The sequence below is a fragment of the Paramormyrops kingsleyae genome, chromosome 5, assembly GCF_048594095.1.
Source record: "Paramormyrops kingsleyae isolate MSU_618 chromosome 5, PKINGS_0.4, whole genome shotgun sequence".
NCBI lineage: Eukaryota > Metazoa > Chordata > Actinopteri > Osteoglossiformes > Mormyridae > Paramormyrops > Paramormyrops kingsleyae.
Window position 1 is genome coordinate 7959531 of NC_132801.1, and position 21831 is coordinate 7981361.

The window sequence follows — 21831 nt, forward strand, 5'->3', positions numbered from 1 at the left end:
GGACGCGCTCCCCTCCTCCCCTGCATATTCATGTCAGTTGATCTTCTCCTTATTTGCTTTTGATAAATCTGCAGAATAGACCAACATCAATAAACAGTGCGAACTTTGTAAGGTACTAATAACACAGTTACTGAGCCAGTTTCTTAAATACGAAACAAGTATATTAAGCTGCCGTAAAATGAACCCCCCCTCACCCCACATACTGGACGTGATATGGCATTCATGAAATCCAGTAATTGTTATCTATTTCTTTAAATATGTCGGTTGCTAACAGCATTTCGTGATAGAATTAAAGGGAAGAATGGAAATTAATTTCCTGCCAGGTTAGCCGTCTTAAAGACAAATATCTTTTTTGTTTAGGTATTTCAGATCACTGTACCAGAACATTGTCTTCATTGTGGAGAAAAATAAATTATTTTATAAGTATAAGGAATAATATTGTGTGATTTTCTTTGGTTATTAAAGCCAAGGACTTCCTTGTTCTCAAATAGTAAACTGATGACGAGATAAATAAATAACCTACGTTCTCGTTCGGGGCTCATCGTCTACATGTCACAGTTTATAACTTTTATTTGGGTTAAATGCAGCCTTCGTGAAGTAAAACAGTGATAAAGGTCTTCTAAATGTGCAAGCGAAATTTAATATTTCGTTGCATAATTAGATTGACGGAACTACGTCTTTTCCCCCTTAGAATCGAAGAAAAGAGCGGTGCGCGCTCCCGACAGGGGGTGCATTTCACGGCAGGGGTGCAGAATTCGGCGCAACACCTGTTGGCATTCTAAGGCAAGGGATGCGTTTTTCGGCAGGGATGCGTTTTTCGGCATAACACCTGCAAATCTCAATCCCGGTGGTCTGAGACAGGGTTGTGGTCTGTGATTGATTTTAGCAGGAGTGTCGAAATTTTATGCCAGATGGGAAGCAGAGTGCGATAGTCTGAATTAGGCTACGTGTCGAGGGGGGAGGACCACGTGACATCTGCTCCCAAATATATCTTGGAAATTTGCTCGTTCTTGTGGGTTTTTTGATTTGCATTCATAGTCCCGGCATGCGTTTCGGGGGTGATTTTGGGATTTCATTATGCCTTTAATGTGCGTCTGTCTCAGTTTTAATGTGGCTAAATACTGGATCACAGAAACCTTGTCAGTGTAAATTACTGTACAAGTGCATCATTGCGGTCTCACACCCGCAGCCCCCTAAGCTTTTGCATACTCTCGCTCTTCGCAGGTTACAAAGATAAGCAATCTAGAGGGACTGGCACTTCTACATTGTTAGTAATGTTTACCCTGTGAAATATTTTCTCCGTACACCCTCAAAATAAAATAAATAAATGTATGTAATTTCATGTAGGCCTAAATAATGTTTTACAGTAACAACGCAAGTATGGTTCCATGGTGTAATGGTTAGCACTCTGGACTCTGAATCCAGCGATCCGAGTTCAAATCTCGGTGGAACCTTTCGGTTCTATTTTGGGATCGATAAAGTACACCTGCTTTTGGCCATAGTGCGTATGTGAGAGTCAGTCGCTTGCTGCCCTCTTCTGGAACAATTTGACAAAAAGCAGTACACTCTTGACACGTCTCTGTTCCTTGTAATCATAAACCAGGAAGTAGTATCCCTGGTGGTCTAGTGGTTAGGATTCGGCGCTCTCACCGCCGCGGCCCGGGTTCGATTCCCGGTCAGGGAACATTATTGTTTAAATAGCTCATTCTGTACCCGATAAAATCAGAACGGTTTCACCATCGGGTGCATGATAAAAGCCATTAACCGTGCTTGCTCAGTTTAACACAGCTTTTTGGATAAAAGCAACTGATAAAAAAAAGAAATGTAGCTATGGAGGATAGATATATGCATTAAGGATGACAATGTCCTCAGCTTAACAGATCTCAGTATTACAGGGATTTAATTATTTTATAGTCAATCTCAGAAGGAATGAAGATCAGAACTGATCTGAACAAATAAAGTAGTCAAAACAGTTACTACAGTCAAGAGAAATGGACACTGTTTTTGTTTCATGTGATTGCAAAAAAAGTCCATTTATTTAAACCCTACATTACGACGTAAAAAGTCCAATATAATCCAAATCTAGAACAAAAATAAAAGGAAATTTAATTCAAGGAAAACTGAAGGACTTTTGCTTCTGACCAACAATACCAGATGTCCATCTTCAACGGACACTTGTGACATTTGAGAGCCATGACCAAATGCATTCAGGTATGCAAAAGTACAAGAGCGGAGCATCTGAGAACGCCTCGTTGGTGTGAAACTAAAACTCCATTGTGCCATGAAATTTGTTGGGTGTTTGTTCAAGCATTGGCTTAAAGGTCAAAGGCCATGAGAAACAGAGGTACTGCCCTTCATTCCTGCGTGTGTTTAGGATAGATTTGGGAGTCCTATACTGGAGAGGGCTCATTCCAGTAAGATGCAGTATCTCTTCAGCCAGTCAATGGGCTGGACCCGCAGAGTCCGATAACAAGGCGTGAGCGCACAGATAAGCTGCCTGCAGGCCGACACCACCAGGGCCCGGGAGTCGAACCTCACTGCCGGAGCACCGTCCATAAATAAAACGTGAGCCAAGTAAATTAATATAAAAGGGGATTCAAAGCACAAGGGGAAACGTGGTAGAATCGATTTTTATGTCAGCAGTGGCTGTTTGTGTGGTTCATCTGGCACCGTTGTCCATATCTCTCGTTTATACTCGTATGACCAGATTATTTACTGCGTTCATTTCTTACACTTTGGCAGCATCAACTTCCAACATAAAACACCTTCCATACTTTTGATTAGGTAAAGGAATGGCTCAAACGGCTCATCGCCAGTACATCCGTTCATGAACATCTGTATCTCTGTAGGCTTAGCGATGCATTGAAACACCAACAGACAGGGGCTCCCGACCCCCAGACCGAGGAACTCTGGGGGTGTTGTGGAGGCGTTGGATAATTTCCAAAAATGAACTATGTATTTTTTAACGTCCCCCTGACGCCACTGTGTTTAGTTCACAAATGAATACAGTTAAACATGAAACTGTCGACTGAAATTTCTGTATGACACAAACCAGTCTGCAGACATCAAAAGGTTGCGAACCCCTATCTTACAGGACACAACTGCCTCTTGAAAAAAAGCATCGAGATCCGCTGCTGTTTCGTTGGTTTGTACTGGAGACAGACAACCGCCCCCCACTCCAGAGATAGTGATTCCAAACACTGCCAATACACACCTTGGTCTCAGCCTGAGGCGCCATGTGTCCCATCAGATAAAATTCCTCTCCTGAGCATGTTGCTTCCAGAAAAAAACCCATTTATCTAATAATATTGATCGAAGACCCTGTTATAACATATTCTTCTGTTCTTCAATGTTAAATATCTTAGTTCTTGCAAACCTTTATTATTAGTTAGAAATGCAGTGTGCAGTGAACTTCACAGACATCCTCTAGCAGAACTTAGCCTCTGGTGCGTGGACTCTTGTTATCAGTGATCTACTCAGTAATGAAACACAGAGGTATTACTAACAAAGGCTTTCTGACACCTCAGCAACCTTTAAACTGCTGGATACTCTAAAATCATGTCCATAGAATAGAAGAACTTCACCCATTGAGTGTTTACATGCTGTGTATCTGTTAGCCTGTCATCCCCAGCCCCTCACCCCGCAGTCCCCGGAAAATGTGTTTTCCCCTCCCCTCGGAGATTACGTACTCCGGCGGGGCCCTGGCGTACCACTCGGACCAGCCGCCGTCATACACCGACGCCCCCTGGTGGCCGCACAGGTAGGTAGCCAGTGCGACGTGACAGGCGGTCATCGCTGAGCCTCCGGATGCACAGACGGGTCGCGTCAGGTCCACCCCGGCGTACCGGAAGAGCGCCGTCAGCTCCTTGGTGGGACGCAGACGACCGGAAGGATCCAGGAAGGAGGAGAATGGCATGCTGATAGAGCCAGGAATATGGCCGGGCTCAGTGTCTGTTAAAGGAAGGCGGAGGGAGGTGACAGGGAGCCCAAGGAAGGATGGTGATTGGCACTGCTGACGGTCATAGGGCCCCTACATTAATCACATGTGCGTGATGTGGGATGATGTTCCTGTGTGTCAGGGCCTGGCCGCCCTGTTAGGCACCGCCAACGTCACCATGTGCTTATACACAGTACCACAAGTATGCAAATGGAAAGTAAAGAAGTACTATTCCATGCAGTCCCAGATGCAGAGAAAAAGCTGACATATATATGAAGAAAAAACAGTATTTTAAAAATGTATTCATGTCATTCACCAGAGGTTACTGCATGCACATTCTATTGAGACTATTTACAAATGAACCCTTGCAAATGTTTCTGTACCGATAGATACTCAGTTAGCTTCATGATACATTTTGAGGCACTGACTGCATAACATACTGCCGTCTACGGATACGGGCCGTAATATTAGACTAAATATTGTTTCCTGCTGCACAGCTGAGTGCTTAAAAGCAGAGTTAAACTTGCTAACATTCTGAACTTTAAAATTTTTGTTCAGAATGAAATATTGATGCAATTTGACCACCTAGACTTCATCGCCGTTGATTAGCTACGTAAGTACTAATTGTGCACAATGAGGTTCCAAAGACTTTATTCTAAACAAAGTTCAAGCCCTTTTAAAAATGATCTACCCTGCTAACTGGGGTATAACTGAGTTAAAAGATTAATAGACTAATAAAGACTATCATGTGAATAATATCCCCTACAAGACTCCTCGCATCTGCCGCGTTTCAAGTAGCGGTATCAAACCATTGTTTGTAAGTTTAACACATCCCAATTTTCAAACTTTAAGGAAACACGCACAATGGCATGCAATTGCAATCGTTTGGTTATAAACAAAGGATCCGTTCGTGGAACCTGTTGTGTGCATTTCTTTTAATGCAGGGACGGTTGGTACGTACTGTCCATGGGTTCTGGGTCGATCCCACGAAACCGGCCGCACGGTCTAGCGTCCACTAATTGGAACACCTTGCGGTCCAAATTGTCCAAGACGTCCTCGTACGTCTTCACCCAGGAGCGGTTCATCCCGGCTTGGAAGTCGACGGGCTCGGGCTTGCGGTATCCGCTGGTGACAGGGTGTCCTTCTTGGAGCCAGCGCTTCAGCCCACCGTCCAGCACGGACACCGAACCGTGCCCAAAGAGCCGGAACATCCACCAAACCCGCGGGGCAGAAAAGCAGCCCCAGTCGCTGGTGTCATAAACCACGACGTGCGTTTTGTTCCCGACCCCCAAGCTTCCAACATAATCCGCAAATTGGCTTTCACTGGGCAGCATGTGATCGAAAGGAGAGGTTTGGTCGCTGCATCTGTCTATGTCGAAGAAAGCAGCCCCTGGTACATGTTTAAGTTTAAACTCCCTCTTTGCGTCGCGTTTTAATTTCTGCATATACCAAGAGACATCCAAGATGCGAAGACCGGGTCCGACCCCGTTACTTTTGACGGTGTTTGCAAGCCACCTTGCCCCTACCAAAGCCACCGTTTGAATGTGCGCCATCCCCGATTTTCCAGACGGAAATGAATGAGCAGGAAGGTATAAGGCACACAACGAGATCGATGCGCTTTAATGAGTATGGGAGCGTAACTGCATGTTAGATAAAGTTCACTTCAGAGATACCGACCCCTATTTTGATTATAGGCCTACCCGCAATTTATATACACCCAGTTTCAAAACTGTTTATCCGGTCGATTATTATTATTACTATCATAATTATTATTATTACTAATAATATTAACCGACACCGGTTATTTGCTGAATGTCTGTAATTGTTTTGCGAACCATGGCCCGCAGGTGGCAGTATGCAAAATTCAAGCCAGTAGATCACACAAGTAAAGGCTAAACCGACGACGAAGAAGAAGCGGCAGCGGAAGTTAAGCTCTCGTGTGTTAGGAACGTATGGGTAATGTGTGTGGTTTAGCTGAATGAAAATAAACATTATTGCCGTTTTATTCCAAAGGGGAGGGTACGTTATTTCACGAAAACATGTCTGCTTCAATGATCAGGCGAGGACTTGAGCTTTTAAGCGATGACATAAAAGGTAAACAAATTAACATTAATCCATGCGGGGTTTAAATTGTTGGGGGGGGAGGCAAAGCAAATTTTATCTATCTATAGATATGGCAGATTTAATAAGTATCGAATAAAGATAATGACAGACGTAAATCAAGTCCAGTAAATATTTAAATTGACTATACGCAGTTTTGGTGGCGTAAAACTGTGGCGCAGGTTTTCTTTGCCACTTTGTTGGCGTTATACGTCATACCTCCTGTACCCATCAACTCAGCTTTGCTGTTTTTATATTTCTTGATCTCCACGCGTTTCTTATTTTAATTTTCCTTCTGGTTTTATACTACCCGAGATGCTGTCGGTGGCCGGAAGAGTAAAAAGAAGCTCAAACCACGAGAAAGAATCAGAGATAAGAAAGATCACATCAGTTCCAACAAGCAAGGTGTCACCAAACAGCTCCGCCGACTCCGTGGACGACCAGGCTCAGCTAAGAATCAGGCCACGGTTAAGGACAAGCGGATTAAATCTGCAGTTGGTTGGTGTCTTTTTTCCCTGAAGTGTTTGTGCACCGTTTCTGAGTATGTTAAGTTGGCGTGGGTTTGCTCCCGCAGTCCAAAGACATGTAGTAAAGTAAACCGGTCTCTGTAAATTCTTAGTAGCGTGTTTTTCCAGTGTGTTTCTGCCTGTCCTGGTTGGGATAGGCTCCAGGTTCACCATAACCCTCTACTGGATTAGTGCTTGGAAAATAGATAGATGTCTGGATTTTATTGTAGTGAGACCATAGACTTAATATACTTTTTTTTTAAAAAAAAAAAAAACGACGAGTATCTAATATCTTTGTGTTTTTTTTTGTTTAAGAGGAATTTCTGAAAACACAAAAGAGCCATCTAAGTAAAAATTTAGCCTATTTCCGGGGAACAGAATGCAGACCGACTCAATCGGACACAGCAAAGGTTGGAATGGTTTTTGCATGTGGTTTTGTCCGTATATCATGATGTGTATGTAGTATGTGTCGAAATACATTTTGCTTAAAAAGTTTTTTAAATGATCACTATCCAGCATACAGTGTTGCAGTGGTAGGAAAGACTGTTTTTCAGTCCCATGTCTACACATTAAGTGCTTGTATTTAGGATGATGATGATAACCACTAACTGACTTTCATTAACCAAACAGATACTGCTTCAGAACAAAAGCCGGCAATCCCGCCATCGGCCTGATGCTCCTGCCAAGAAACCGAAGGAGAAAATGTCCCTTTTCACAGAGAAAGAGTTTCAGCAGTTCCAGCTGCAGTATTTCGGTAGAAAAGTTGAAGAAGACAATAAATGAAAGACTGCAGTGGCTTGGACTTGGCTTGTTTTTGGATGGATGAGCAGGGACCTGCTGACTCTTAGGTCTTTGCCAAGTCAGAAATAGGGGGAAATTGTTTTTTCCTATTTAAATTTAGTATGTTTGGGTATCTTGTCTTTGTTATATCATTTATAAATAAAAAATGTGCAGATGAATGATTCAGGTGCAGGAATTGTTTAAAAAGGCGACATTTTAGAATCGTTTTTTTCTTCTTCCTCTTCTTCTCCTTCTGTGTTAGAATACTGACGAGAAGGTGGAGAGTGATTGATTGCATGGCAGAGTGGAAGCCAACACATCTACACTTAATGGCATTTTGACAAAACATTTAATGCTGTTTTACCCAAAGACAACAATATTCTAGTCAGTCTATAATATGTAATATTTGGCATTTGAGACTAAAAGCACAGAAAAGAAAAAAAAATACTTATAACATGCACTCATATACTAACTTCATGTATAGTACAGTTATTATTCAGTTAAAGGATCAATGTACCTTGAAATACTCAAAACTGGGTAGATTTACACTTCATTACATTGTTGCTTGTTATGCAGCAACAGGTTTGACCGACTCATTGTTTCTGCATCGGAGTGTAACCCACTTCTCAACCTCACGCGATGGGTTTTAGCACCTCGACATGTTCTTCACCTCCAATCATTGATCCAATGAACATCACCCCAGCGTTGTTTTTGATAACAGTGTCTCCCTTGTTATTAACAGCAATTACTCCGCTGCAGTTTCCTCTCAGGTCTTCAGATATGACCCTCTGACAAGCCTCCTGCAAGCTGAAGTCCATGTCATGATAGAGACTGGCCACTTTATGAGCCACCATACAGCTCAGTAACAGATCTCCGTTGCCAGAGCAAACCACGGCTAACGTGCCGTCCGCATGAACCCCTGCCCCCGCCACCGCCGTGTGCCCTACTCGACCTTTCCGTTCGCCAATCGTCCCACCTGTGGAAGCCGCAGCGGCCAGATTTCCCCAGCAATCCAGAGCGACAGCTCCCACACTTTGTGGCCAAGCATTGCCACCAACGCTCTGTGCTGAAAGCTCCTTCCATATACTGCTCTGGAAGTACTCAACCCCTGCAAGTTCATCGCTTTCTCCGAACTCGCTCAGAAAATCCACCACACCCTGTCCGGCGAGTAACGCATGTGGACTGTTCTCCATGACTTTCCGTGCAGCCTTTACTGGGTTCTTCACACCGTGCACACAAGCCACCGACCCGGATTTCAAACCAGTGCCGTCCACTATGGTCGCTTCCATTTCATGCCTCCCTCCCCTGTTCGACACGGAGCCCTTACCAGCATTAAACAAGAAGCAGTTTTCCAGTGCAGCCACACATTTCTGAACTGCGTTGAGACTGCGTCCCCCTCCTGCCAGCTCTTGTGTCCCGAGGACTAAAGCTGCCTGCAGAGAAAATTGAATCATGCCCACAATATTCTCATCCATTTGCATCTCCTCCATTGCTCCACCATGGATGATCAAAGTGAAATCAGAATTCAGCATAGCATCGGGGGGGACCCCCTTCTGGTCAGCTTGGCCTGACCCCTGATGACTAAACTGCACTTGTAAGCCACCGCAATCAGTTCCACCCAGTCCTTCTACCTCCTCTTGCTCCAGCAAGCAATCAATGGCTTCCATCTGTCCAGCAATGGCATATCTAAGGGCCAGAAACTTCATCACCTTGAGGTCTTCCTGTAAATTCTCCTGAAGCTGACTTAGGATGTTGGCAAAGCTGCCTTTAGCGTTGATGGCCAGACAGATGCTGTCCTTCTTCCCAAGGTACGTCAGAGCTAGCTGGTCAGAGGCATATACATTTCCCACTGCACCATTCAACCCCTCTGTGATATCTTTTCCCGTGACGTAAACAGATGGACCGACGAAAAGATCCAGGAACTTTCTAAGAGGGTTTCCAGGGGACAAGGCCCTGTGCAAGGCAGCTAAATGTGGCCCTACACTCTGGCCCTTCTTGGTGACCTTAATCAGACGTTTGTGCTCCTGAAAAGCTACATGAAAAAGGCGAAGAAGTGCCTTCGTATATGGGGCAGATTGGCTTGTGCCCATACAGGACATCAGAGTTCCAACTAGATGCCTGGACTGTGTGGTGACGGGATAAGTTGGATCACAGCGGCCATGTTTGTAGTGACGCATGTGGGTAGGCGTGACAAAGATGTAGCTCATGGCTGAGTCTCCTACAGTTTGCCTGAGAGCCAGCTGCAAGGAGAAGTTGACCCACGCATCAAATAGGGCCCTCTGACTTCGAAGAGTGGCAAGGAAGTCTGGGTAAGATGGAATTTCGAATGTGACAATCACATTAGTGTCTTTAGGGGAAGGACTCGGGGATGAATGGAGAAGGTTGGTGACGTCAACATTGAGTGGCTTTGCAGCAAATAGGGTTCTAGGGTTGGGTGATCCAATAGTCCTTGACAGTGGTGAGTTGGGGTCTATGGTCAGTGATTCGGAAACACACCAAACACTATAAGTGATGAGTCCAGCCACCATTCCATCCAGAGCACTGTGCTCAAACAGCATGCCAGCGACACCGTCCTGGAACACCACCAAATTCACCACCTGGGTAACGACAGAATAATATATGAACAAGACCATCAGCAAAATTAAATCTGACTACCTGACTATTGTCAATTTCCCACTATGCTAGCAAAACGGAGAACAAGGCCAAATTTCTTTGCTTTTCCATGACAATCAGGAAACTTGTAAAATGAATGGTTGGTCCTTCTATAATCACAGGAAAATAGGGACAGATCAGAGTTTTCATAGGCAACCGCAAAGATCAATTACGACATGATCTTCAGCAGTACGGCACCCCATACCTTATCGTAATATCTGAGGCAGTGGCCGTCCCCTCTGCCCAGCCTCACGACATTGAGGGTCTCGGCCAGTTTGGCTGGTGCACAGCAGTCCTCAAGGGCGACAGCCAGCACTGCGCTCTCCATCAGCCCAAGCGATGCCGCCATAGCTTCACCTCCCGTCTGGATCTTCTCCCGCGCGGCACACCACTCATGTCGGGGCAGGGCTGACAGGCTACAGAATGGCGAAGGCTCTAGCCCCCTGGCCGCCCCCGGCTGGCGTGCTGCCTCCGCTAGCTGGGTGTAGATGTCATTCACAGACAGTGGTGACATCGGTTCCCCTGGGTGTGACTGGTGCAGGATTTGAATGGGGAAAATTCCTCCTGTACAAAGCAGGATGGCGTGGAGGCTCTCGGGATACACCTGAAGCAGGACAATCATGCAGAATGTCCAATAATTCATAAGCACACCAGTCAGGCAAGAAAACACTTTGTTTTATTGAAATCAGTTTACAGAAATCATGTACAACAGAGGGTGTTCTTGTTTTGTTTTGTTGTGTTTTCCACTCGCATACAGGAACCAGGCCGTGCCTGAGCCTCACCATGAGGAGACACTAGTTACGGCACAGTTCCAGATCACTTCAGTTTTCCACTGACATACAGGAACCAGGCCGTGCCTGAGCCTCACCATGAGGAGACACTAGTTACGGCACAGTTCCAGATCACTTCAGTTTTCCACTGGCATACAGGAACCAGGCCGTAACTGAGCCTCACCATGAGGAGACACTAGTTACGGCACAGTTCCAGATCACTTCAGTTTTCCACTGACATACAGGAACCAGGCCGTGCCTGAGCCTCACCATGAGGAGACACTAGTTATGGCACAGTTCCAGATCACTTCAGTTTTCCACTGCTGAAGCTCAGTCAGCTCAGTAAAGCTGCTGCAGGGTTGGGAGAGCAACAGTAACGCAAAACTGCAGAGATGCTTATGTTCTGTTCGCACAGTGTACGTAATGATTTACTATGTGCTAATTTCCACTAGAACGTCTGTGAGAATCATCGTGTCATGTTAGCATCAAACACTGGCATATTTAGCGTTAGCTTGCATAACGAATTCATTCCGTTCAGCTATTCTATAGTACTTTTTCAAGTAGTAGGTTGGAAATTCTCAAGTTCCGAGTCATGGAGCATATATCAATACATTGTGATGTGCGATGCTACTAATCCATGCATATCAACATAGATCACTGTTTATTTCTTGTCATCGTGCATTTTGACCAATCAGATGATACTGATGCAATCAGCTTGGTTTTGTCGTGCTTTCGGCCCTGCTATTAGTACGGCGGGTACGGCTCGCGTAATTTACACTGGAAAACTGGAAAACCGTCTTTCGCAGTCTGGCTCAGTTTTTGGTGGAAGGGGAAAATGCCAGATCACGACCAATGACTGGTCATGTGATTTGAGGTCAATATGTTGAAATGTATAGGCCCGGTATCGTGGGACCGTCCTTTAGCAGACGGACCAAACCTGAATGTGATCCTGACTCTTTCCAGGTATGCGGGTGGCAGCGAATACTTCTGACTGCTGGGTTCGTTCAGTTGGCTCGTCTCTCTCCACCTGCCAAGGCTCGCTGTGCAGCCTGGCCGCAGCCCAGAGCAGGGTGGCAGCCCGCTCCAGCTGCACGCCGTCTCGCTCGGCGGCCTCCACGGGAGGCAGGATCATGGGGATGGACCTGGAAGAGGGCAAAGAGTCGCGGCAAGACAGAATGTAGCTCTTGAACTGTGCCGTGGCCCAGTTCTCGCAGCCTGCGATGGCAGCAGATATTCGCTGATGGGCCTCTTGCAGAGCCTCCTCTTCACGCTGTAGGGCGTTTATGTACTGGGGGTATCGCTCTGGACTCAGAGTGAGCTGAAGCACACGGCTGGCCTCCTTCAGAGTGACCTCCAGCTCTGGGGCAGGGTAGTCTGGTAGAGACATCCTAAACACAGGGAAACAGTGAGATGGGCAAACAAGAATCACATGGATATTTAGCTAAAACAGACTTCTGAAGGAGATAACGACGGGCATTTAATGTGGCGTGGATGAATGCTTCTTAAGAAAAGGAGCACAAATGAAACTACCGTTCTCATAATGATGTAATTTGAGTGATATACAGTTACGCTCCTGTTGCCTTTGGAATGTGCCCCATGCCACATAACTACGTTTAATAATTAAACCTAACATATCCCTCATTGTATTTTGAAATTATTTAACTTTTCACAGACCCTGATAATCTTAATTCTTAAAGTCTAACTATTGTTGACTGTCGTGGCTTTTTTCTTATTTAGTTAATGATTTTAGCTGAAATAACTGCTGGGTTTCATTCACCTGATGTGAGAAAGCAGGGTCTGACCATTCATTTTCATTTTGTTAAAGATCAAATGGCGTGAGCAGAATGGGGACCCGCCACGAAGAGAATGGAGCCTCTGTTGCCCAATTAGGACGTGAATGAGTTTCATGCGGTCATTCTGCATTCCAAGAATTAATACCTCTATTTTATCTTGTATTTTAATTTAATTTTTGCGGTAAGAGAGAGCTACTCTTTGGTCTATGAAACATTATAAGTGAGCAGAAAAGACCACCTCCACAACGACAAATGTTAATCCTGTAATTTTCGAAGCCAGTCTGCAGAATAACCATTGTTATAAAAGTGTATAGAAGAAATGTTCTATAGTAGCTTTCTGTTCTGTATAAGCTATACATATTACACCATCTGCAAGTATTATCCCAGCCGTCGTTGTGGCAGTGGGACAATGGCACCGATGCATCTTCTCACTAGCGTTAGAGGAATTAAGTGAACAGCAATTAAGCCAGACAGACAGACAGACAGACAGACAGACAGACAGACAGATAGATAGATAGATAGATAGATAGATAGATAGATAGATAGATAGATAGATAGATAGGATGCTGGTAACAAATTAATTTTTGTCAGCCTTATTTTTTTAGAATTATTCTTGTGTCAATTCCATATTAGCTGTGCATAGCCTATAGCAAAGCTACATTTTCATTGGTCCTACCTTGTATCACTATTGTACTATGAACTTAAGATCTATTATTTTTTCAAGGAATACTGTAAATATTTATCACGTTGCAGCTAGTTGTAAAAAAATGGCAACAAATTTCAACGCAAACATACACACAGAACAAGTGATAATCCATGGAATATCATCAATATTCCATATCTATCCATCCACCCATTTTCCATATCTGCTTATTCCGCGTGGGACCACAATGAGCCTGGAACCAAGTCCACGAGGCACTAAGCAGGGAGCCCCTGAGACGCTATGCCAGGTCATCACAGGACAAAGACTCACACACAAAACACGACAAAATCTAATGTGAACACTTACTAGCAGTACTTAAACTATACAACTAACTAAATATATGTTACTCAATATAATCAATAATGTTTTAAAGGAATATATCCAATATCCCATCACAGAAATCATATTTACTCACCTCACAACCAGATACAGATAGAGATGATACAGAAATATAGCTCGGTAACTGAAAATTGACTGGACTGAACACTGGGATTTATTGTATATATATCAAGTGACTCCAGTGACATCACAATGGCCCCATTTCAGCAAATAACGCTGAGCTGGCTTCAGCTACACCAGGGGTGGCCAATCTTATCCACAAAGGGCCGGTGTGTATGAGGGTTTTCGCTGCAACTCCCTAATTAGATTACTAATTAGAGGACTGATTGACTGAAGAGTCCTCACACCTGGGTTTGAACAGCTGACCTACAGGTTATCCCAAAAACCTGCATACACACCGGCCCTTTGCGGATAAGATTGACCACCCCTGAGCTACACACACGAATGTTCTGTTTGTTTTGGAAGGAGACGATTAAACGCCCATGATGCACTGTATATGTCTAAGCAGCAGGTTGTCTTATAGTGTTTGTCAATGCCAATGCCCCGGAACATTCCAAAGAGGCTAATCGCTGTTCACTACTATCCTGACCCGGGTTACCCAGCTCTGGTTCCTACGGATACCTGCATGCACAAGATTTTATACCAGCACCCATAAAGGAATCTACTACTCTTCATTAAATCCGCAAGGCAAATGATGGTTTTGCTATGAATGTGAAAAATGCTGCTTTGAATGTATTCAGGCTCTTTATAGGCATAAGGTGCTGCTGAGTAATTCACAGCTAGTTAGGACATCCATCCATCATCACTTAATCCCAACTGGGATTGTGGGGGGACCAGTGCCTATCCTGAGAAGGGGTGCAGGCAGGAGCCCATCCCTGGGCAGGTGCCAACACACCACAGGGTGCACACAAATCGGACCAACTTAGATTTGCCAATTAACCTACCGCACACATTTTTGGAGTGTGGGAGGAAACTGGAGACCTTCTTGCTGTGGAACAGCAGCACTAACCACTGTGCCACCATGCTGCCTGCTAGTTAGGACGTTTGGAACCGAAATCCTCAAACACTGTGACCAACAGGCTTAAGTGCCTATAAGCTTTCAACCAATTCAATAAAAGACTAAAAATACAATACAGGAAAACCCCCTATGTCTTTTTTTCTAGATTTCTTTATTGTAAGCTAATACGCAGATATTTCAAATTATCTTTATTACTATGCTAAAGAGAAAATTCTCTGCATTGCAAAAAACTGTTTTAAGACATTATGCAATATATTTTAGTTGTATTAATTTAACTGTCTAGCCATTCAGCAAGTGTCACACCCGGCTCCGTCCGACCCTCATGTGTGCCACGCCCACCTCGTTAACCCGTATTCTTCCCTGACGGATCTCACCTGTTGCTAGTTTTCCTCAGCGTGTTTAGTGTATTTAGTTCTTGTCAGAGTCAGTGATCCCTAGGTTAGTCATTGTATTGTTACGTGTTGTCCCTTCCTGTCTGCCCTAGTCATCATTAAAGTCCTGTTTCCCCGAACCTCCGACTCTGTGATCCTGTTTACCCGCCCGCTCACCGGCGTAGCGTGACAGCAAGGTCCTAACCCCCGAAAACTGCGTATGAGCCGCCAGAAAAGCGAATATATATGTGTCTGTGTGTCTCAAAGGACATCGTTAGCTAAATGCTAATGGTAACTATACGCACTACTTGCATGTTTGGTCCTGCGAAGGCTTTAGAAATGACAGCACAGCAAGACGTGTGTTACCTGCCTTCAAAAGGTTTAAAGTGAAAGAACCACACGGCCAATTTCAAAAACTGGTTTATAACAACACATATACAAATGCCCAGAACAGAATTTTCAGTAGCAAAACTTAAAAAGATTTTTAAAGCAGAAGGTGTCAGACCCACAATCATGAGCATTTAGGTAGTCATACCCACTGATGATCCATTTATAATTCCACAAAGACCAGAGGTCCCAGCTAGTGCTTGTTGCTTAGTAGTATAGTAACATAAAACCTCCAAATATGTTTATTTTGCCACTTGTTTCAGCCCCCTGCATATGTGCCTCAAATTTCACCCCAGCACTGATATTTAGCAGTACACATTCTCACTGCGGTCAAAAATAACTCACAATCATATGCATAATTGGTAAATTGTGTCAAATCATTTCTGAAATTTCCATATATTCGTTCAGATGATGCACTTTTCTACTTTGTGGGCGCAAAGCCTACTCGGTCGGCATCTCTGTCAAAGACACTGTAGTAGCGCCCAATGAAGACATCACCCAGAATCCACAGGGGTCCGGCTGGGGGGGGGATGTCCATGGCCATGAGCCCAGACAAACACACTGTATTTCCCAGCATAGTCTCCTAAAACCAAAGTCAAGACAAAGACTGAGCTGTTTCCCATCCCAGTACATATTCACACTTGTTCATGCAACCAGTAACAAGTATAGAGCTATAGTCTAATATACACACACTAACTTATGGGATTAGTCATCACATCAGTCTACCTCTTCTGGGGACACAATTACCTTCACTACATAGTCCTCTCCAGTGAGATTGAACTGCTTCCCCCCAAGAGTGAATGAGATAACTGGGAGGGATGGGATCTTCTTGCAGTCAATCATGTACTAAAAGACAAGAGGACAAATCAGAATGATAGGACATCCATGTCGTTTCATTACGTAAAGTGCAAATGACCTCGGCACCGATTTCATGGACATGGCTAAAATGATAGCAAATCGGTGCTGTGTTTGGCCCCCATTCCAGCTTCCTTACCTCTCCCATAATCAAAGGAAATGCCCCGACAGCTTTCTGTAGAGCGCGGATCTCTTCAGCAGGGCCTGTGATGAGGGAGGTTCCCGTGTCGACAATTGCCTGGCAACCACCCTTGCACAGCATCAACTGGTTGCCAACGGCAACACTGCAAATATGGGTGTGGAGAACAGACTAAAGTGATGTGTATAAGGTACCAGACACTGCAACCTTCAAGCCAAGCCAGATTGTTATTCTTAGTTATCTTAGGTGATCAGTGGTCATTGTTGACCCACCACAACAAAATGTGTCCTCTGCATTTAACAAATATGCTATCCTGACATAGCAGATGGCAGCTAATTCAACACCCGGGGAGCAGTGCTTGGGGGCAGTACCTTGCTCAGGGTACCTCAGTGGTGCCATGCTGGGCTGGGATTCAAACCTGCAATCTTTTAATTACAAGTGCGCTTCCCTAACCATTAAGCCACTACTGCCCACCATTTAGGCTATTTCCCATGCTAAAATGATACCACTTGGAACGATTAAACATTAAAGATTAAACTAGGATGAAACAGATCAAGCTACTTACCCATCCATTTTGATCTGCCAGTAAGCTTTGCGAGTGACGTTCACGTAAAACAGCTCACCGTCATAGTATTTCTCATCCGTTCCTCCAAACATCAGCTCACCACCCACAGGAGCTTTAGGATTCCTGATGGAAAGAGGTCAGCCAAGGTGACACTGCTGCTCTCACGCTTCTTAAATGGTGACACTGCTGCTCTCGCGCTTCCTAAATGGTGACACTGCTGCTCTCGCCCTTCTTAAATGGTGACACTGCTGCTCTCGCGCTTCTTAAATGGTGACACTGCTGCTCTCGCGCTTCTTAAATGGTGACACTGCTGCTCTCACCCTTCTTAAATGGTGACACTGCTGCTCTCGCGCTTCTTAAATGGTGACACTGCTGCTCTCACCCTTCTTAAATGGTGACACTGCTGCTCTCGCGCTTCTTAAATGGTGACACTGCTGCTCTCGCGCTTCTTAAATGGTGACACTGCTGCTCTCGCGCTTCTTAAATGGTGACACTGCTGCTCTCACGCTTCTTAAATGATGACACTGCTGCTCTCGCGCTTCTTAAATGGTGACACTGCTGCTCTCACGCTTCTTAAATGGTGACACTGCTGCTCTCACCCTTCTTAAATGGTGACACTGCTGCTCTCGCGCTTCTTAAATGGTGACACTGCTGCTCTCGCGCTTCTTAAATGGTGACACTGCTGCTCTCGCGCTTCTTAAATGCACCATTCATGTTGTGAAAGGGTTTGGTTGAAAAATTTTGTCTGCTATTATTTGCTTAAAATTAGAAGCATTTGTTATTATTATTATTATTATTATTATTATTATTATTATTATATTATGAGGGGTGGCATGGTGGTTAGCACTGTTGCCTCGCACCTCTGGGACCTGGGTTTGAGTCTCCGCCTGGGTCACATATGTGTGGAGTTTGCATGTTCTCCCTGTGTCATCGTGGGGTTTTCTCCAGGTACTCCAGTTTTCCCCCCACAGTCCAAAGAGATGCTGAGGATAATCAGCGTTGCTAAATTGCCCTTAGGTGTGCACGTGTGAGTGAATGGTGTGTGAGTGTGCCCTACAATGTGCTGGCCCCCCATCCAGGGTTGTTCAATGCCTCATGCCCATTGCTTCCAGGATAGGCTCCAGACCCAGTGGGATAAGCGGGTTGGACAATGGATGGATGGATCATCATCATCTTAAATCTAATTATAGCCCAGGCAAATCATTTTAAAAACAGCTTTTTCCCCAGAGTGGTGGATAAACTGCTTAACTCTTACTTGGCCACCTGACATGTATATTAAACATGTCATCCAACTCGGCAGGGATAAAGCCTGACCTTTTCTAATCACTGGTATGGCTCGTATGGACTTTTCTGAGATGTGATGTATGGATGTACTCTGCTACTCTGATATGGTTCTTTTTAATAACTGAAACAGATTTTCATCACTGATACAGTCCTTCTTTCTGATTTGGCGCATTGACACACTGGGAGACAGAAAGCGGATAAACACTGGCGTGGACATGATGAGTTGTTACACCCTGATGTCAATGATAGGGGTTTATAAGCACTGATATATACTATTTATAACTGACGGATTTATTACTGACTTTTAAAATGTGATGCATTGTTGAACTGTAATGTGAATGATATGAACTCATAATCACTGATATTAACTTTAAAAGATGTATTACAATTTGCATTTTGCCAGCTCTGTTTTACTTACATGGCCTTATTTTTATCTTTGATATTTATGCCATTTTAAGCTGCTAAGTTTAACGGTTTGCTTCAAAATGAATTTTGTTGTGTATTAATATGCAATGACAATAAACGATCTATCTGTCCGTCTATCCTAACATTACAGCCAATGTCCACCCAGCCAATCCCACACCATTATTTTCTTAAAAAAAGAAAAGCATCAGCGGAGACCTGTTGATGTAGAAAGAGAAGATGTTCTGTGGCAAAAGCTTGGCAGCCATGATGGTGTCGAAGACGGGGGTGATGCCATCGACGGAGATCGCGGGGTACGCCATGCCCAGAATGCCGTCGAAACGCGCCAGGGCGAACGCGATGCCAGGCTGCTTCACCGCTTCTGCAAACTGCTGCCCCCGCGCTGCCAGACCTGCCACCTAGATTTGGAGGTAAGAAAAAAAAAAATCAACGCTAGTCTAACACATGGGCTTTGTCTGCACGCAAGTCCTCTCAGATACCACATACATAGCAGGACATTCACAATAAAAGTTCAGATAAAGCACTTCTTCATTACGGCCACCCCACGGAAGGGAAATGGTCTGTCTCCTTAACCACTACTCCCTAAAGGTCAGATCTCAGAAATGCACTCTGACCAGTTCTGCTTTTTGGGGTGCACCACTTCGCATGTGCTTATGGCAGAACTGAAACATAGGGAATGTAGCCCCGGCGTAACCCAGAGGGCCAGTGTTGACATCACACACCGAAACTGTGTCCTGGCTGATGAATCCAGACAGACTACCCCTGCCATAGCGGATGGAGAATTCTGTGCCGTTCTTCACATAGGAGCTGGACTTACTGGAGTCGTACCGGTGGTGGAGCCCTGAGCATGGGGGGGGGGGGGGGAAGAATGTTGCAAAGAACAGTTTTAGGTCGATTACACCAACTGCCAAAATAAGAAGGCGTGTGACAAAAGCACAACCTGCAACCAGCCCAGAAGCACAAAGGTTTCCACAAACATGCAGAAATCATACAGCCAGGCAACTTACAGCAGGCGATATTCAGGAAGGAGCAATGAACGGAAGGCACCCAAAGATTGGAGGATCCGGTGTCAAAAATCACAGTAAAGTTCTGTGGGGGGGTGCCAATACTGATCACGCCATAATACTGCATCTGGAAAAGCAGCAACAGTGAGGCTCATTAACAAGCTTCCTTTTGCCTGGGGAAAGTGCATTTCGGTGCTTAAATGAAAAGTATTCCTGACCTGCCCCGAGTCAAACTACTGCACATTTCCTGAACTTACGTTCATAAACTTGGTCAAGATCTCCACGGGAAAAGCAGCAGAAGCAGAGGATTGGTCTCCATCGATTCCTGTTCCATCCCCAGATACTTCGGCCCATTGCTTGGCAGCAAGCGAGCGCAGCTGCTCCGGGGAGGTGATGCCGTTATCGTAGAGAAGCCACCGCACACGGCGCGTCTTGTATAACGGTACCCTGCAGGCGTAAATACCAATTACCGTAATACAGCAAGGTGAGCGACCCGGTTCGCACAAATTCCTGCTGCTTCCTGTAAACCAAGGCATCGGATTTACCTGCATATTTATTGTAAAAATATTGCATATGATAGCAGTTACAGAAGGGCAATGTACATACACTTGAAAACTGAAATATATTTTGTCTGGATTCAGAAGTTCACACTGCTGTGGTCGAAACTAAAGTTTATTAAACTCTGTGGTGTGTGTATTTTACTTCCGCACCACAGAGGAATTAACGGATCCAAATTTAAGTTTAACGTCAAATTAAGTTTTATATAACTGTCATACAAAAGTTATACAGTACATGTCATGCATACATAGTACACGTTTTAACTGTAAATTGGTTTAAAATGCATAATTTTACCTTATAAGAGCATCGTTGGAAACTAAAATAATAATCGAAACTAAAAGAAAATATAACTTATGTTGATACATTTTTCAGTCTTGGCGAAGCAGTAACCAATAAAACAGTACGATTTGCTCGCTGAATGTTAAACTTAGATTTGACGCAATTGTGTATCGTTAAGTCGGTTGACTTATGTTGTCAATATTCGGAAGCTCTACAGCTTCTTCCCTTTGTTTTCCATTTTGATTGGCTGGGGCTCGTAAATATATGCAACGCAATTGGATAAAAAAATAGCTTCTCTCATTTTCATACCTCCGGTCACGAGTCGAAACTTGGAAGTTCCGGAATTTAACAAAATGTTGTGCGGTGTTTGTACAGTGTTTTACACCTAATGATTTTATATCGCCATACAATTTTCTTAAATGAAATCATTCTTTCAGACATTGTATGTCCCAAAAAATGAAGCCAAGTCCGGGAAAAATAGAACGTATGATCAACCTAATGCCCGCAGTGTGTTATTGTATGTACCCTAATGGATTGGGATTCTATTCCGGGTATTACCTGGGGTATGCAGAAAACGACCATTGAACAATTGTACAACAGAGTACAATTACTTGCAATTTGAGAAGTCCATTGATATGTTTCAGAGACTAGATCGATCGTTAAGTAAATACTAATAACATTAAGTAATTTATCTTAAAATCTTCAAGCTGCCCCCTGAAGTTTTTACATAATGTGATTCTAAATTCAGGCCAATTTTTTTCCTGATTTTACTAATTAAGTTTTACCAAATATTGACTCAAAATACAGTAAAAGACATATCAAAACACGCAGCACAAGAGTTTCCTATTACTATTGCAGAGTAACACAAAATGATCAAAATCAGCTTTGTGGAAAAACAAGTGAAATACTTCCTTTACAACTCAATAAAATTAATGAAAATATCAACAATCAGATTTTTTGTGCGTTTGTTCATGATGATCTCTTGCGTGCTAAGCATCAGTTAGATTGTGGCTATGAAAGCATTCACCACATATTTAGGCGTGAAACTTAAAAATGCTTAAGTCTGGTACTGTTAAAAGGTCTCCATTGAGACTCTGGGCTGCTAAGCATGAACATCACCAGCAGGTGGCAGGAGCAACCCATTTTTAGTTGTTTTTGCCGGAGTGTGCAGTATCTGGTGCATATAGCCTCAGTGGACGGGGTAAGGCCAACAAATCAAGAGCAGTAATGGAGTGACTAACCTCTACAAAAGAACTGAGGGCCTTGCAGGTAATGAAGATTCCTAAAGCCACAGGCAGTGTGAAAATCACAATGCCCTTTCTACTGTACATTATGTTTTTTATGTGATGTATACAAAAATATAAAGAT

At 44.1% G+C, this 21831-nt stretch overlaps 4 protein-coding genes and 2 non-coding genes across 6 annotated transcripts; 3 read left to right on the top strand and 3 right to left on the bottom strand.

Moving 5' to 3' along the window:
* Nucleotides 1-1382: 1382 nt before the first annotated feature.
* Nucleotides 1383-1454, top strand: trnaq-cug (transfer RNA glutamine (anticodon CUG)). Its single transcript has one exon. It is a non-coding gene; the product is annotated as a tRNA-Gln (tRNA).
* Nucleotides 1455-1612: 158 nt separating this feature from the next.
* On the top strand, nt 1613-1684 carry trnae-cuc (transfer RNA glutamic acid (anticodon CUC)). The gene has a single exon. It is a non-coding gene; the product is annotated as a tRNA-Glu (tRNA).
* Nucleotides 1685-1881: 197 nt separating this feature from the next.
* Nucleotides 1882-5600, bottom strand: LOC111845204 (3-mercaptopyruvate sulfurtransferase-like). Its single transcript, XM_023814429.2, has 2 exons — nt 4899-5600; nt 1882-3951 (listed from the first exon to the last, which is right to left on the bottom strand). The coding sequence occupies exons 1-2, from the start codon at nt 5488-5490 to the stop codon at nt 3614-3616; spliced, it is 930 nt and encodes a 309-aa protein (XP_023670197.2). The 5' UTR covers nt 5491-5600; the 3' UTR covers nt 1882-3613.
* A 223-nt stretch (nt 5601-5823) lies between these two features.
* rps19bp1 (ribosomal protein S19 binding protein 1) lies at nt 5824-7502 on the top strand. Its single transcript, XM_023814512.2, has 4 exons — nt 5824-6031; nt 6353-6535; nt 6859-6953; nt 7174-7502. Exons 1-4 carry the CDS (start codon nt 5977-5979, stop codon nt 7324-7326), a joined length of 486 nt encoding a protein of 161 aa, XP_023670280.1. The 5' UTR covers nt 5824-5976; the 3' UTR covers nt 7327-7502.
* A 151-nt stretch (nt 7503-7653) lies between these two features.
* Nucleotides 7654-13807, bottom strand: LOC111845239 (uncharacterized). Its single transcript, XM_023814509.2, has 4 exons — nt 13657-13807; nt 11683-12133; nt 10181-10579; nt 7654-9920 (listed from the first exon to the last, which is right to left on the bottom strand). The coding sequence occupies exons 2-4, from the start codon at nt 12130-12132 to the stop codon at nt 7956-7958; spliced, it is 2814 nt and encodes a 937-aa protein (XP_023670277.2). The 5' UTR covers nt 12133; nt 13657-13807; the 3' UTR covers nt 7654-7955.
* Nucleotides 13808-15376: 1569 nt separating this feature from the next.
* LOC111845240 (cathepsin D-like) lies at nt 15377-20699 on the bottom strand. The gene is made up of 9 exons (XM_023814511.2): nt 20479-20699; nt 19884-20073; nt 19630-19753; nt 19345-19463; nt 18821-19020; nt 16916-17038; nt 16351-16495; nt 16104-16202; nt 15377-15939 (listed from the first exon to the last, which is right to left on the bottom strand). The coding sequence occupies exons 1-9, from the start codon at nt 20547-20549 to the stop codon at nt 15778-15780; spliced, it is 1233 nt and encodes a 410-aa protein (XP_023670279.2). The 5' UTR covers nt 20550-20699; the 3' UTR covers nt 15377-15777.
* Nucleotides 20700-21831: the final 1132 nt, after the last annotated feature.

Coding starts and splice junctions, on each gene's coding strand:
- LOC111845204 (XM_023814429.2), bottom strand. CDS start 5,490: ATGGCGCACATTCAAACGGTGGCTTTGGTAGGGGCAAGGTGGCTTGCA. Junction 3,952..4,898: donor CGACCCAGAACCCATGGACA/GTACGTACCAAC, acceptor TTCCTTTAACAG/ACACTGAGCCCGGCCATATT.
- rps19bp1 (XM_023814512.2), top strand. CDS start 5,977: ATGTCTGCTTCAATGATCAGGCGAGGACTTGAGCTTTTAAGCGATGAC. Junction 6,536..6,858: donor GCGGATTAAATCTGCAGTTG/GTTGGTGTCTTT, acceptor TTTTTGTTTAAG/AGGAATTTCTGAAAACACAA. Junction 6,954..7,173: donor CTCAATCGGACACAGCAAAG/GTTGGAATGGTT, acceptor TTAACCAAACAG/ATACTGCTTCAGAACAAAAG.
- LOC111845239 (XM_023814509.2), bottom strand. CDS start 12,132: ATGTCTCTACCAGACTACCCTGCCCCAGAGCTGGAGGTCACTCTGAAG. Junction 10,580..11,682: donor AGAGTCAGGATCACATTCAG/GTTTGGTCCGTC, acceptor GTCCTGCTTCAG/GTGTATCCCGAGAGCCTCCA. Junction 9,921..10,180: donor GCCTCAGATATTACGATAAG/GTATGGGGTGCC, acceptor GTCGTTACCCAG/GTGGTGAATTTGGTGGTGTT.
- LOC111845240 (XM_023814511.2), bottom strand. CDS start 20,549: ATGTATCAACATAAGTTATATTTTCTTTTAGTTTCGATTATTATTTTA. Junction 19,021..19,344: donor TCAGCCAGGACACAGTTTCG/GTGTGTGATGTC, acceptor CTCCAAATCTAG/GTGGCAGGTCTGGCAGCGCG. Junction 16,496..16,915: donor TGGCAGATCAAAATGGATGG/GTAAGTAGCTTG, acceptor CCATATTTGCAG/TGTTGCCGTTGGCAACCAGT.